The sequence below is a fragment of the Trichechus manatus genome, unplaced genomic scaffold (assembly GCF_000243295.1).
Source record: "Trichechus manatus latirostris isolate Lorelei unplaced genomic scaffold, TriManLat1.0 scaffold00024, whole genome shotgun sequence".
Classification (NCBI taxonomy): Eukaryota; Metazoa; Chordata; class Mammalia; order Sirenia; family Trichechidae; genus Trichechus; species Trichechus manatus.
In genome coordinates this window covers 11794973-11807865 of record NW_004443960.1, presented here as the reverse complement: position 1 = coordinate 11807865, position 12893 = coordinate 11794973, and the positions used below count along the sequence as shown (strand labels likewise).

General features: G+C 49.4%; 1 protein-coding gene across 1 annotated transcript in view; it reads right to left on the bottom strand.

Annotated features, from left to right (window-relative positions):
* SNX29 (sorting nexin 29) overlaps positions 1–12893 on the bottom strand; it is a 589817-nt gene that overhangs the window by 36664 nt on the left and 540260 nt on the right. Inside the window, exon 20 of the mRNA XM_004373263.3 lies at positions 6966–7105. Within this exon, the coding sequence (XP_004373320.2) occupies positions 6966–7105 (140 nt within the window). The remainder of the gene's footprint in view (positions 1–6965; positions 7106–12893) is intronic.

Here is a 12893-nt window from a genome sequence, read left to right as displayed (position 1 = left end):
CTGACCTCCTGAAGGGAACACCACCCATATGACCCTCTTCATAGAACTTATCACCTGGCAGTACGTTCTATGTGTATTTGTCCATTTTCAGTCTCCCTTACTCCATGAAGGTATAATTTTTCTTTCTGTTTTGTTCTCAGCAGTGCCTGCGGAGGAGTCAGTAGGTGCTCAATAAACAATGAAGGGATGAAAAAGACGTTTGTGGAATACAGGGCCCATTAGGGAGACTCCGTGTGTTCTCTCAGTGGCGTTTATGTCCTTGGAGTTGTTCCAGATCCCACCACTTCTTCTGGAACTCATTAGGGCTGCACGTCTCCCTCCTCCTCCTTCTCTCCCCCTCCCTGTAGGACTGATTCCTCCCACTAAACAGAGAGCAAGAAATGGCAGAAATGGAAGAATAATGACTGTGATGTGGGGGATGCCTCGGGAGCAGGGAGGCTATCTGAGTATTAGAGGAGAGTAGTTGTCACCCTCATCGTTTTCAAAACGAGCAATTCGTTATGATCGCCTTGGATGGGAGCCCTTCGGATCTGAAGTGCCAGCGCACCGGGGACTGTGCTTTAGCTGCATCCTTGAACGGCAGCCCCAAAAATAGCCAGGCTGGGGCTGGGTGATTAAGTGGCATTCTGCATGTCATCTCTTCAGGCGACAGGGCAGCCGGCTCCTGAGAGGAGGGGCCTCTGGATAATGAGCTTCCGAGGAATGGCGCTGCTTTCCTGCCAGGAGCGCCTGGCCCCCGTGGGGACTGCTGCCATCTGGGCCTGGCTGGTCTCTCCACTCCCTGAAAAGCTAGTGCTCAGCTGTTCTGCCCAGTCCCCCAGAGCAGGCCCTGATGGCTTCCTCCCAAGGCGGAGTGGGGGAAGGCGGGAGGGAGAGGCTGATTTGGGACTAATACATGTTACAAAGTTACCATTCGTGTTACCTAATGTGAACTAAGGGGAAGCGGTGGTTGTGTGGTAGAATTCTCGCCCTCCATGTAGGAAACTCTGATTCTGTCCAACGTACCTCATGCACAGCCAGCCACCACCCATTGGTCAGTGGAGGCTTGCGTGTTGCTATGATGCTGAACAGGCTTGAGTGGAGCTTCCAGACTAAGACAGACTAGGAAGAACGGCCTGGCAATCTACTTCTGAAAATCAGCCAGTGAAAACCCTATGGATCACAATGGTCCGATCCGAACCTATCACGGGGATGGTGCAGGATGAGGCAGTGTTTCGTTCCGTTGTGCGTGGGGTCGCCAAGTTGGGGCCGACTCCAGGGTAGCTAGTGGCAATAACACTACGTACTAACCGCTCAGCATCCAGCCTCTCAGAGCAGCACAGCAGAGTCTCACCCTGCCTGCAACTTCCTTTTGGAATGACCTCAGGCACATCACCTAAACTTCCTGAGACTCCAGTCTCTCATCTGTAAAGACATGGACATATGGATGGATATACAGACAATGAAGAGATAGAGAGATGCCCGCGGGGTCTTTGTAAGGATTCCTTTCCATCCCCTCTTCCTTGAGATTCTCATCACGAATAGCAGCTAACGTACAGGTAAGCACTTTTACACGGATTATCTCATTTATCATCCCGACAAATTGGTAAAGTTGGTACTTCTTTTTCCCATTTTCCACGTAAGGAAACCAAGACTGAGAGGGGCCAAGTCCTTGCCTGCCATCACCTCCCCCTTAGCAGAGTGGGGGATTTTGCTGACTCCCAAATCGCCATGCTTCCCACTTGGCTACCAGGGGTCTCAAGCTCATCAGCCCTCAGGGGCCAAGCAGCTGATGTAAACCAGGAAGAGGCCAAGAGAAGGTACGATAGGGATTAGCTGGAAAGGTGTCAAATGGGGGCACACTCACCTCACTGAAGTCAGAGAAATTTAAATTGTATTTTAAAACACTGTCCACACCTAACAAGTTGGCCAGTCCAATGTGGCCTCACGTTTTAGGTCTCTCAAACAGCAACTACTCTCCTTGCTGACTATTTTGGCAATGCTTTGGACTTTGGAGCCTGGAAGGTTCTGGCCAGCCCACAAAAGCCATGTGTTTTAAAGTTCCTAGGGAGGAACTAAGTCACTTCTGTTAGCAGTGACTTCTGAAGCAAAAAGGACTCAAGTTAGGTTCAAGCAATCATAGGTTGGAGGATTTCATCCCTGGGCTAAACCTCTGCTCACAGCAGTCATATTTCAGGGAAAAAAAAAAAAGTTAAGAATCAATGTGGCAATAGATGAGGGGTGGGGAAAACGACTGCATTTTCTGCTAAAAACCCAGCTGGGAATTTCGGCTGTGACCTACATTACTCTGCCTTCCATCCCCAGAACTTTCTCTCTCCTCTCAAGGGACAGCAGAACACGGTGCATTTCCCAAGGATGAATGCTTCTGCAGAAAAACGTCTTAACATGCTGAACGACAGACCAACAAATCCTGTAAACCTTCGCTGATGTGTGGGCCAGCTACCCAGAAGGAATTCTCAGAACCCAAGCTTTCCTGACATTTCTCTCATCCCTGCTCACATCTACAATGTAGCACGTCTTGATGTTCATCTTTCCCCAAACGCCAGCAGGAGGCAAACCCTCATGGGCTCCCCAAGAACAGGCTATTGGGGACTGCCATTCACCTGCTCATCATTTTCGGGGGGTGGATTCTGATCCTCACCTTGGCCAGACCGATGCACGGAGTTCAAAATGGAAAAGAAATGTCCCACCTCCTACCATCCTGCTTTCTAATTCAAAGCTGCTGCTGGCATTAGCAAGGAAGGCAAAGAGATGAGGAGAAAGAATTCAACCTGCTGATTCTTCGGCTCTCAGATTTGTGCAGACGGCAAAATGCTTGGAAGCCATGATGCCCCTTGCAGAACACAGTGAAATACTGACATATTAAACAGAAAAAAATCAAATGGAAAAGTGCAAGCAAGACCAGGTGCCATCTAATACTGAACTCTGGGTTAAAACTCCTAAAGTTTTAAGGAATATTTATAAGTAAAAATGCTGCTGTTGTTGTTGTTGGGTGATGTACAGTCGATTCTGACAGAGTAGAACTGCCCCATAGGGTTTTTTAGGTTATAATCTTTATGAGAGCAGATCACCAGGTCCTTCTCCTCTGGAGGTGCTGTGTGGGTTTGAACCGTCATCCTTTCAGTTAGCAGCCTAGCGCTTAACTGTCACGCCACCAGGGATCCTTAGTGAAAACACTGAATGGAAAAAATTCTATCCGGTCACTTTTATCCTCCTGTCTGCCCTGCCTGCCCTCATGCAAACTGGAATGAGACCTCCATTACAGAATCTAGCAGTGGACAAGCTCATGGAGCCTGCAGGTGGGGGCAGAGAGCGAGCCAAGGGCATCATGGATAACGTGGCGTGAGTGGTAAGGAGAGGCGGTAAGAGCAGTGGGTAGAGATGGGACTGCCTCTCAGATGCCCACCGGGGCCAGGCGGAGAACCTATGAGTGATGCCACCTCAGTGTATGAGAAAAACAGCCAAAGGGCACTGAGGGATGGCAGGGACGCCCGGCTTAGGGTCCAGGGGACAGTGGGCAGGGCCAGCGTTAACTCCAGCTAAGCATGGCCGTGGGGATGCAGGTGTGACCAAGTCTTCTGATTTTTCCAGAGAAGCTTGACATCCAGATCTTGTACCTGACACCTCCTTATTTTTTGATGTTGGCAACAATTATAGTTAAGAAATACAAACAAACAAAAGACATGTTAAATGAGACATGTAGGAGGGTCAAGCCCAATCTACAACTGTGGGTTTGGGCCTGTGCCAAAAAACGCAGGTTTTGGCACCAAACAGGTCAGAGCCATAGACCTGGCCCACCACATGCTGGGTGGGTGACCATGGGGTCAGCCAGGCAACCTCTCTGAGCCTTGCCCTCCTCCATCAGTATTAGGTGGAACCTTACAGAACTGTCATTTTAACCTTATGAAACTGTCATTTTAACTTCCGCCTGATAAAATGGAGATATGGTGCTCAGCTAACAGGCTTTGGGAAGACTGGATGAGATAAATCAGGTGAAACATTAGGCCAGTGCCTGCAGTGTTGCTGTTGTTAGCTGCCATCAAGTTGGCCCCTGACTCATGACAACCCCACGCGCAATGGCAACACTGCCTGGTCCTGCGCCATCCCCATGATGGATCATTGTGATCCAAACGGTTTTCACTGGCTGAGTTTTGGGAGTATATTCCCAGGCCTTTTTCCTACTGATCAACAAACGGTTGTTGTTAGGTGCTGTTGAGGCGATTCCCACTCGTGGCGACCCCGCGCGTGCAGAGTGGAACTTCTCCACAGGGTTCTTAAGGCTGTGACCTTTCAGAAGCAGATCAACAGGCCTGTCTTCCAAGGTGCCTCTGCGTGGGTTTAAACATGCCAACCATTTGCATGACCCAATAAACGGTTCACTATCATTATTAAACAAGTCTGCTGTGTTCAGTCACTAAAAAGGACCTTTAGTATCCTGAATCAACATTTCAAAGAACTGAGAAAAATCAGTCAAGATTTATCAGGATAGTTGCGCTTATGGGGCTTATTTCCTTAGGCAAGAGAGGTTGTTGTTTTTTTTTTTAAACTAGAAATCTCTTGAGGTGAGCTTGTGAGCTGAGATCCCAGTCTCGCTGTTTTCTGGGGACACACACAGATAGGAAATGATCATATGGCAATTCGCCAGCACGGGCAAACCTTGGCTGCAGCTCATCGCCCAGAATGCAAAAATTCAACCGTCTGCAAACTCCAACCTGTGATCTCATCTCCCTCAAAGAGGAAAAAAGGGGGCGAGGGCAGCTCAGCGTGAAACTGTGAGGAAAGCCAAAGGAAAAAGTGGTTTAATTTCAACGGGAGTCTATACCAGCGTGTAGTCAAAACCCAGTGTCAATATTGTGTCATTTACCACCATCTCCTACCGAAATCCTTTTATTTTTTAAAGCCCGTGCAATTGAACCTTATGTTCTCTGTGCTAATTAGGCACAAATGGCCTCCCTCCCGCACTGACGAACGGCAGCCAGGGCGGCAGAGACCGCACAATATACCGAGATGCCTGTGCTGACAGACAGTTTTCCATTTGGACAGACGAATGTTTGGTAGCCACTCCGGCCAGAGATGGCTGGACTGTCCGAGCCAGGAGGAGGGGAGGTACGCCCCCCGCGCAAGCGGCGCTGTGTTCTCCTCTCAGACTTGAGGACTAGTGTCAGCAGTCTCTAAATTTCTAACTCAATTCCCATCTGGGAATTTAGCCAAGGTGTGCACGGCGCAGTAAGGTTCATGTCCATCGGGCCCCACTGCCAGTGAGGGAACCCCACCTCTCATGAGCTTTCAAAACATTGAGAGCAAGGCCCTAGCATCACAAATAACTGGAAAAACAGAGTTTTCCACAGGGTATAGTCTATTTGGAAAAAAGTGTCTTTTATCATGGGCCGCACAATATAATAACGTCTTCTCACAAACACTCTGGGACAATCAGGGAAAGGCAAACAACCATGCTGGCAACAATGTCAAAGGCCCTAAGCAGACCAGACGGGAAAGACAGCCCTGTGACGGGGGATGGTAGGAACGTCAATTTGGAAATGCTGGTTAAGGTGATGCCAAAGGCGCACCCCACAGAGAGAAGCAGAATCAGCTCTGAGTTACAGCATCACCGTTAGAATAAAACAGATCCCCCAAACCCTCAGAGAAAAATCTGAAAGCGTGAAAGGAACTCTTACTTTATCTAGCAAATCACACAGACCAGTGTTTCTCAAATGACAAGTCCCAGTGCCATTCTCGGGCAGACGTACATTCTCTCTGTGGATTTTTTATTTTCATTAGGATGATATTATTTTAGAACTACTGTGAGTATATTCTATAGCACCTGGAGACTCCATAAAGACCAAGGACTGCTGTGTCATTTCTGCTCCCCTAATTCCAAGGATGTAATTGTCTCAGAGTAATAAGAGAAGAACAGAATGGACTAGGCAGTGATGAGGTGGTGACACCAGGTGAGGGCCACCTGCCCCAAGGTGCTGCACAAATACAGGTTTCCCAGATGTGACCAGAGCAAAGTGGTGGCATGCTGGCAAGAGCAAAGGGCCCTGCGGCACGTGGTTGTGAGGAAACACATGGCTTCTGAAAGCCAAGAGCATCCATCCTGGTAAACTGACTAACCCCCAGTACCTGTGAACATGACTGTGTTTGGAAACAGGGTCTTTGAAGATATTATCAGTTAACATGTGGTCATACTGGTGGGTCTTAATCCAATCTAAGTGATGGTCTATAAAAGAGGAGAGGAGACAGAGAGGGGAGGACGGCCAAGGAACGCCGAAAACCACCTGGGACTACCAGAAGCTGGAAGAGACAAGGAAGGCTCTCCCCTTACAGTGAACAGACAGAGCAGGGCCCTGCCGGCGACCTGAATTTGGACTTCTGGCCCCCAGAACTGTGAGACAATAAATTTCTGTTGTTTAATGCCACCCACTTTGTGGTATTTTGTCACAACAGCCCTAGGAAACTAAGTTTTGTTCTTTTTACTTTTGATAAGAGATACAAGAACAAGTAACTTATACCTAGTTTTAAGTCTGTTCATATTTAAGCAATATCAATATAAAGTAATTTGATTCTGGTGGGAGTCTGTGACAATTTTTCTTTCGGTTATTACCCAAGCTTGAGAGACACTGACACAGGGTCACTTTAATTTTAGCTTTGGAACATTCGTGAGCTGTCGAGAGAGCGAACTATTCCTCTTATCAAAATGTACACAAGTATGAACTCACACAGCCCTGAGATCACGCGCAAACCTCCACTCAACAACACTCGCCTGCAAACTTGCTCTCTCGAGAGCTCTCTGGGAACCCACTGTGCTGGGGTCAGGGACTCCACTGGAGTGCCTTTCAGAGTGCCACAACACAGCCCCCAGAACACCCCAGAGACCTTTCGGTCCCAGCCCCAGGAGAAAGACAGGGAAGGAGGGAGGCTGGCTCAAGGCTGGGCACAGCTCACCCACGTGAGTGAGCACTTACATGAAGAAGGGTATCAGCTGAATGAGAGTCTCCTTTCTGGGGCTGGCAGCAAACTCGGGGACCACCTGGATGACTTTGTTCATGACGCCCCGCAGGTAGTTCTGGAGCTGCTTCCGCCGTTCCTCTACAAACTTGGCATCCTAGCAAAACAGAAAAACACGTGCGTTCAGGCATGCCTTCCTCACACGTTCAAAGACAAACGAGCCCATAGAATATACAATCATCCATCACCATCATCAAAAGAGCTAGCATTTATTGAGCGATTACCACTTGCAAACGGCCTCTAAGCGCTTTGGGCATATTATCGCACTTAATAACAGGGAAGACGCTCACGGTATTATTATTAAATGGAAGAAAAGCAGGTCCATAAAACCACACACAGAGTGCTTCCATTTTCAAGAGCTGGCATTTGGCAGAGGCTTAATAAACATGTGTTGAATGAACGAATGATTCTAATGCTTTAAATGGTCTATTCACAGAATAGGAAAAAAAAAAGCCTAGCCATCATGGCTGCCGTTTACTGAGCACCTACAACATGCCAAGCGTGGCGCTGGACGCTAGTGGTAGAACAATGGGCAGAGATCACCGCGCAGCCCTCACGGAGGCCACAGGCCAGCAGGAGAGACACAGATAAACCAGTGACCACGCCAGTCAGCATATAATGATGACGCATCAGACTAAATGCCACCCTCGGGAGAGGTTTACTTTCGCCTTCACAGTACTTCTTAGAAATCTGAATCAGCTGCCACTGTTCAAAAAAAGAGATTTTACTAATAAACAAATTTGTGCCTTCCCTTGAGAAACGAGGAGATGTGGTGGCACGGCCTGCCCGCTGGGCCGCACCAGGCTGGGGCTCCTCAGAGTGGCCCCTGAAGGCAGGCCTGGCATGAGGAGACGTGGTGGCACGGCCTGCCCGCTGGGCTGCACCAGGCTGGGGCTCCTCAAAGCGGCCCCTGAAGGCAGGCCTGGGCACCCAGGCAGGGCCGGGCGGTCGGCACCCTCTTAGCCCCAGGCCACCTCACTGCGTCAGCAGAGCCAGCTCCCTGGCATGCATCTGTGCACTTACACAGGACTCCGTGTTTGATTGAACGCTCTGCTGTCACCATCTTAAAATTCTTAGTCATTTCTGAATGAGGGGTCCCCGTAGATTACAGAGTGGCCCTGCTGGCATGCATCTGCACTGGGGGGCCCTGGGCAGCGAGGGGGCCTGGAAGGGCTTCTTAGAGGCAGGAATGTTCCTGCAGTGCATTGAGGGGAAGGCGGGGAGAGACGGGCGGAGGGGACAGTCCAATTGCATCCTCACGTGAGCTCCAGCAGGAAAGCACTCTGACTCATCTCAGTGAACAAATGAGGAAACTGAGGTGCAGAAAGGTGCTGGGCAACCCACCAGGAGGCCCCACAGATGGGACAGGCTCTCACTCAGCTCCGCTCCCCCTGGGCCTCACGGCCAGCCTGTGGCAGAGACTCAGCAAGAATTTGTGAAGGGAACAGTCACTGAACCCCGAAGACCAGAGGCCATGAGAACCCACCTAGAGCATGCCCCGTCTCTGGCGATGTTCCCACAATGCCCTGCTGAGGACCTGAGCATGGCCAGGGAATTCTTTCTGAAGTGGTGCCTTCTAAGCTAGGGTTGCCCGGTTTAGCAAACAGAAATGCAGGATGCTCAGTTAAATGTGAACTTCAAATGGACATTCCTTAATGCTTTTTTAGTGTAAGCATAATCCCATGCAATAAAACCTCTCGATGTGATATGTGGGACATGCTTTTACTAAAAAGTATGCGTTGCTGATTGGAAATTCACACTTAATGGGGTGTCCTCTGTTGTATCTGGCAGCCCTCCTCAAAGCACCAGGTGGGAGGAAGGCCCATGGGACCCTTTTGCCAGCGGTAGCCCCACAGAGCAACTCCAAGGTCACTGTAAGGTCTTCTCGCCCGACGCCCCCTACACACCACCCCCACGAGCTGCCTCCGCTCTGCAGGGACCTTCCTCTGACAGGTGGTAACACTCAAACACTGCTGCTGGCCACCCCAACGTCACCGCCAGTGCAGCCCCAGGTCAGTGGCCAAGACCCCACTCAGCCTGACAGGAGGGGCGCCGGGTGTGGAGGAGAGAAGACACAGGCCAAGAGAGGCAGGAGACCTTCCTGGAGCCCCTGGGGCGCCAGCCCAGCTGGTCTGCACGCCAGGCTCTGCCCCTGGGGCTCTAGCTGGTGACCCATCATTACGCGATCAGAGGCTCCTTCTTGGAAAGGTGGTTAATATTCCAGGTTAGTGCTGACTGGAGCTAATCAAGCCTAGTTTTAATCTGTACAAGAAGCCCTCAAGGACTGCTTGAGAGACTCTGCTCCAGGAAGACAAGAAAGGAGCTAATCAACCCTGAAAGAACTTGAGGAGATTTTTCCTTTTTTGGAAAAATTTGCTCCTCTAGAGCAACGAGGAGAGACTGACAGTAGCCTTCCTGTCATGTGGGGGTCTGGCTGGGCTACAGAACCCAAGGAAGGTGAGGTCCTCCAAAACAAAGGTCAGAAGATTTCACCCATTATGGATTGAACTGTGTCCCCCAGAAATCTGTGCTGTAAATTCTACTATACTCGTGGTTATAATCCCATTTGTTACGTTAATGAGACAGTATTAGTGTAGACTGTGTTTTGAGTCAATCTCTTTTGAGATATAAAAGGAGCAGATTAAATAAGAAAGCATAGGTGGGGGAAGACAGATGCATGAAGATCCCTGAAGATATATGAAGATCGCCAAGGAACCAAGAAAGAAGGACCTTCCCCCAGAGAATGCCTTCCCCTAGAGCCAGCAGCCTGAATTCAGACTTCTAGCTGCCTAAACTGTAAGAAAATAAATTTGTTTGTTAAAGCCAATGACTTGTGGTATTTGTGTTATAGCAGCACTAGGAGACTAACCACCCATGAGTCTCATCTGCCCACCATCGCTCCAATAGCACCTCCCCTGACCCAAGTCCCAGAGGCAACAGTGACTGAGCAGAGAGGGGTGGTTGTCACCAGATGGAATCCCAAATCCTTCCCATGTGCTTATTCCAGGTGACAGCCAGTCCCTGAAAACCATAGCCACTCTATTTTGTCTCTGAAGTACTGACAATCTGCCTTTGCTCTTTCAAGTACAGGCCATCTGAGAGGCGTGGATACAGCTAATGCAGCCCGCAGGCACAATCCCACCACCCTGGGACCCGGGGAATGAGCTTATTCCACTGCAAAGTACCTGCAAACCCGTGAACTTGGCTATATTACAGGTGTAATGCCTTGCTTGCAATGCCAGTGCCTGAGTCGCTGTTTCTAGCAGGACCGTTATATAATTGCTAATTGGAAAAGCTGAGGGAAGAAATTCCTGTTATCACCAATTTAAAAACTCTCAACAGAGATATTGGAGCGCAATGAATAGCCAGGCACAATGAACCCCTTTAGCAGTTCCTGAACATCATGGAGTCCTCCTGAGGGGACAAGGGAAGCAAGGTCCTGTTAATTATTCTACCCCAGCAACTCAGCTCCACCACCAATTATTCAGTATGTATTTTGGTAGTCGACAGAAAGATGGAGAAAGATGAGAAACCAGCCTAGTTCCACAGAAGTCAGAGTCTCCTTCCGTTCTGAGTCCAGTGTATTATTCAGTTACCCACCTAGGGCAAACATTTATCAGACACCCCCTCTGTATCAGGCCCTGTAAGTAGAGAAGAAAAAGACATAGTTCTGGCACTCATAGTCTACTGCTCATTCATTCATACGTTCAAGCGTTCATAGATGCCATAGAGCAGAATTCCATTCACCCACCCACACTTCTACCAGATGCCTGCCTTGTCGTCGCAGGGCCTGTGATGTGAAGGTGCTAGAGAAGGTGAACAGGACACAGTCCCTGCCCTCATGGAGGTCACATTCTAGAATTCCTTCATTCTTCCAACAAGGTTTCCAGGGGGCTTGTGTGCTGGGGGCCATGAGGTGACATGAACAAGTAACAGTGGCAGCTTGTGGCCCAGTGGTGACCAAGAGACAGGTAGACCATTGACAATACTGTGGGGCAGAATATGAGAAGAGCTTTGAAAGCACAGGGTGACTTCCCTCCTGGCTAGGTCGGTGTGGAAGAGTGTTTGGGATGTAGGAGACACTCTTTGCCTTGGCCTTGATCGATAAAGAGGATTTCAAAGATGGTGACAGGAGGAAAGGACATTTAGATGGAATGACGTGCATGAGCAAAGTCAGATGAGGAAGCAGCAGGGCTGGAAGCAGGACTAAGAGAATTGAGTGAAATCCTGTCAGCGAGAGGGAGTGAGGCCCGGGTGTCTTGGGACTGGTGCCTGGCAGCACCGTTCAGTCTGGACCTACGCAGGGAGAGGAGCCAGACCTTGGAAAGAGTCCAACGGTCAGGTAGAACGTCAGGTCAGAATGTGTGCGAGAGAGGCCAGATGCACAGCGTCAGGGGTTCAGTTCCTGTCTGGGGGTCAAAACTCAGGGACGGAAGAGGAAGGAGTTGACAATTTGATGTCTTCCATGTAACAGTCATGTGCTTTCCATGAATTAATCTATTTATTCCTGGTGGCCTCCTGTGAGGCTGGCACTATTATCCCTATTTCACAGCTGAGGAAACTGAGGCACAGAGAGATGAAGAGACTTGGCCAAGATCACACAGCTAAGTAGAGTGGTGGAACCAGGATTTGAACTGAGGCAGTCTGGCTCTGGAGCCCTGGTGGCACAGTGGTTAAGAGTGCAGCTGCTAACCAAAGAGTCGGCAGTTTGCATCCACCAGCCACTTTTTGGAAACCCTATGGGGCAGTTCTACTCTGTCCTATAGGGTTGCTATGAGTTGGAACTGACTCGATGGCAACGGGTTTAACGGGTTAGTCTGGCTCCAGAGCTCACATTCTTACCTGTCATGCTGCCTCCCATGAATCCTAATTCTGAGCCCCAACTGAATTAGGGAAACTGAATCACAGTGAGGCTAAGTAGTTGCCTATGCTCACACAGCTAAGGGAGAGATCTGGAAATCGAGCCCAGGCCCATCTCACTTCTCACTGTAGAGCCCACACTCTTTGCCACCTTGCTGGGGTTTTAAAGTCCCACCATAATGCAGTGGAAGCCCTCATTAAGATGCAAATGTATTCCTTGTAAGAGTAACACTTTATCCAGCTTTCACGGAGTAGCCGTTACAGTGAGACTCCTGGTACCCAGAACAGCAGGTTCCTGGCATCCACGCTGGCTACAAACCAATGGTCATGAAAAGCTGGCATCTAGACGCTTCCAGCTTTGATCTGAAGCCAAAAGAGGCCATCTCCTTCATCTCAGGCATAGAATGAAAACGTATCTTGGCTCCTTTGCTTGCTCAGCAATCTAGTGCTATCTGCGTGTGGTCTGGTGTGGTTGAGGGGTCACAGGTTGGGGAATGGGGACTGGGTCCCAGCCTTGGCACTGCCCCCACTTTGTATAGGCCCCCAGGAGAGTCAGGGCTTTCTGAGCCTCAATTTCCTTAATTGTAAAGGGAGTGGACAGGTCAAACGCTTCCTCAGCTTCCTTCCTGTGCAAACATGGCCAAACGCTTGATTTTGCTAGGCTATAATTCCTCCTTTCATTCAAGGTTTCAAGCCTAATTAAAGAAAAAACAGAGAATTCCCTAAGTATTTTCATCCCACATTATTCTTGCCAGATATAGATGGGGCTTCTCCAGCACAACAGGCAACATAAATCCAGCCCCAAAATGGATACGACTTAGCTAGTTTGTTAAGGAGACATGTGCAATGGTCTGATAATGCCCAAGAGCCACATGACAAAGACCAAAGTATCCAGACTTGCTGCAGGTCTTTGAGTAAGTCTGATCTTCGGAGCAGGGACCTCCTCTGGTGAAGATAAAGCCCAAGCCTGTGACTCCTCCCATGACCTTATTCACCCTTAAACCTATGGAGCCTGTTTTATTATT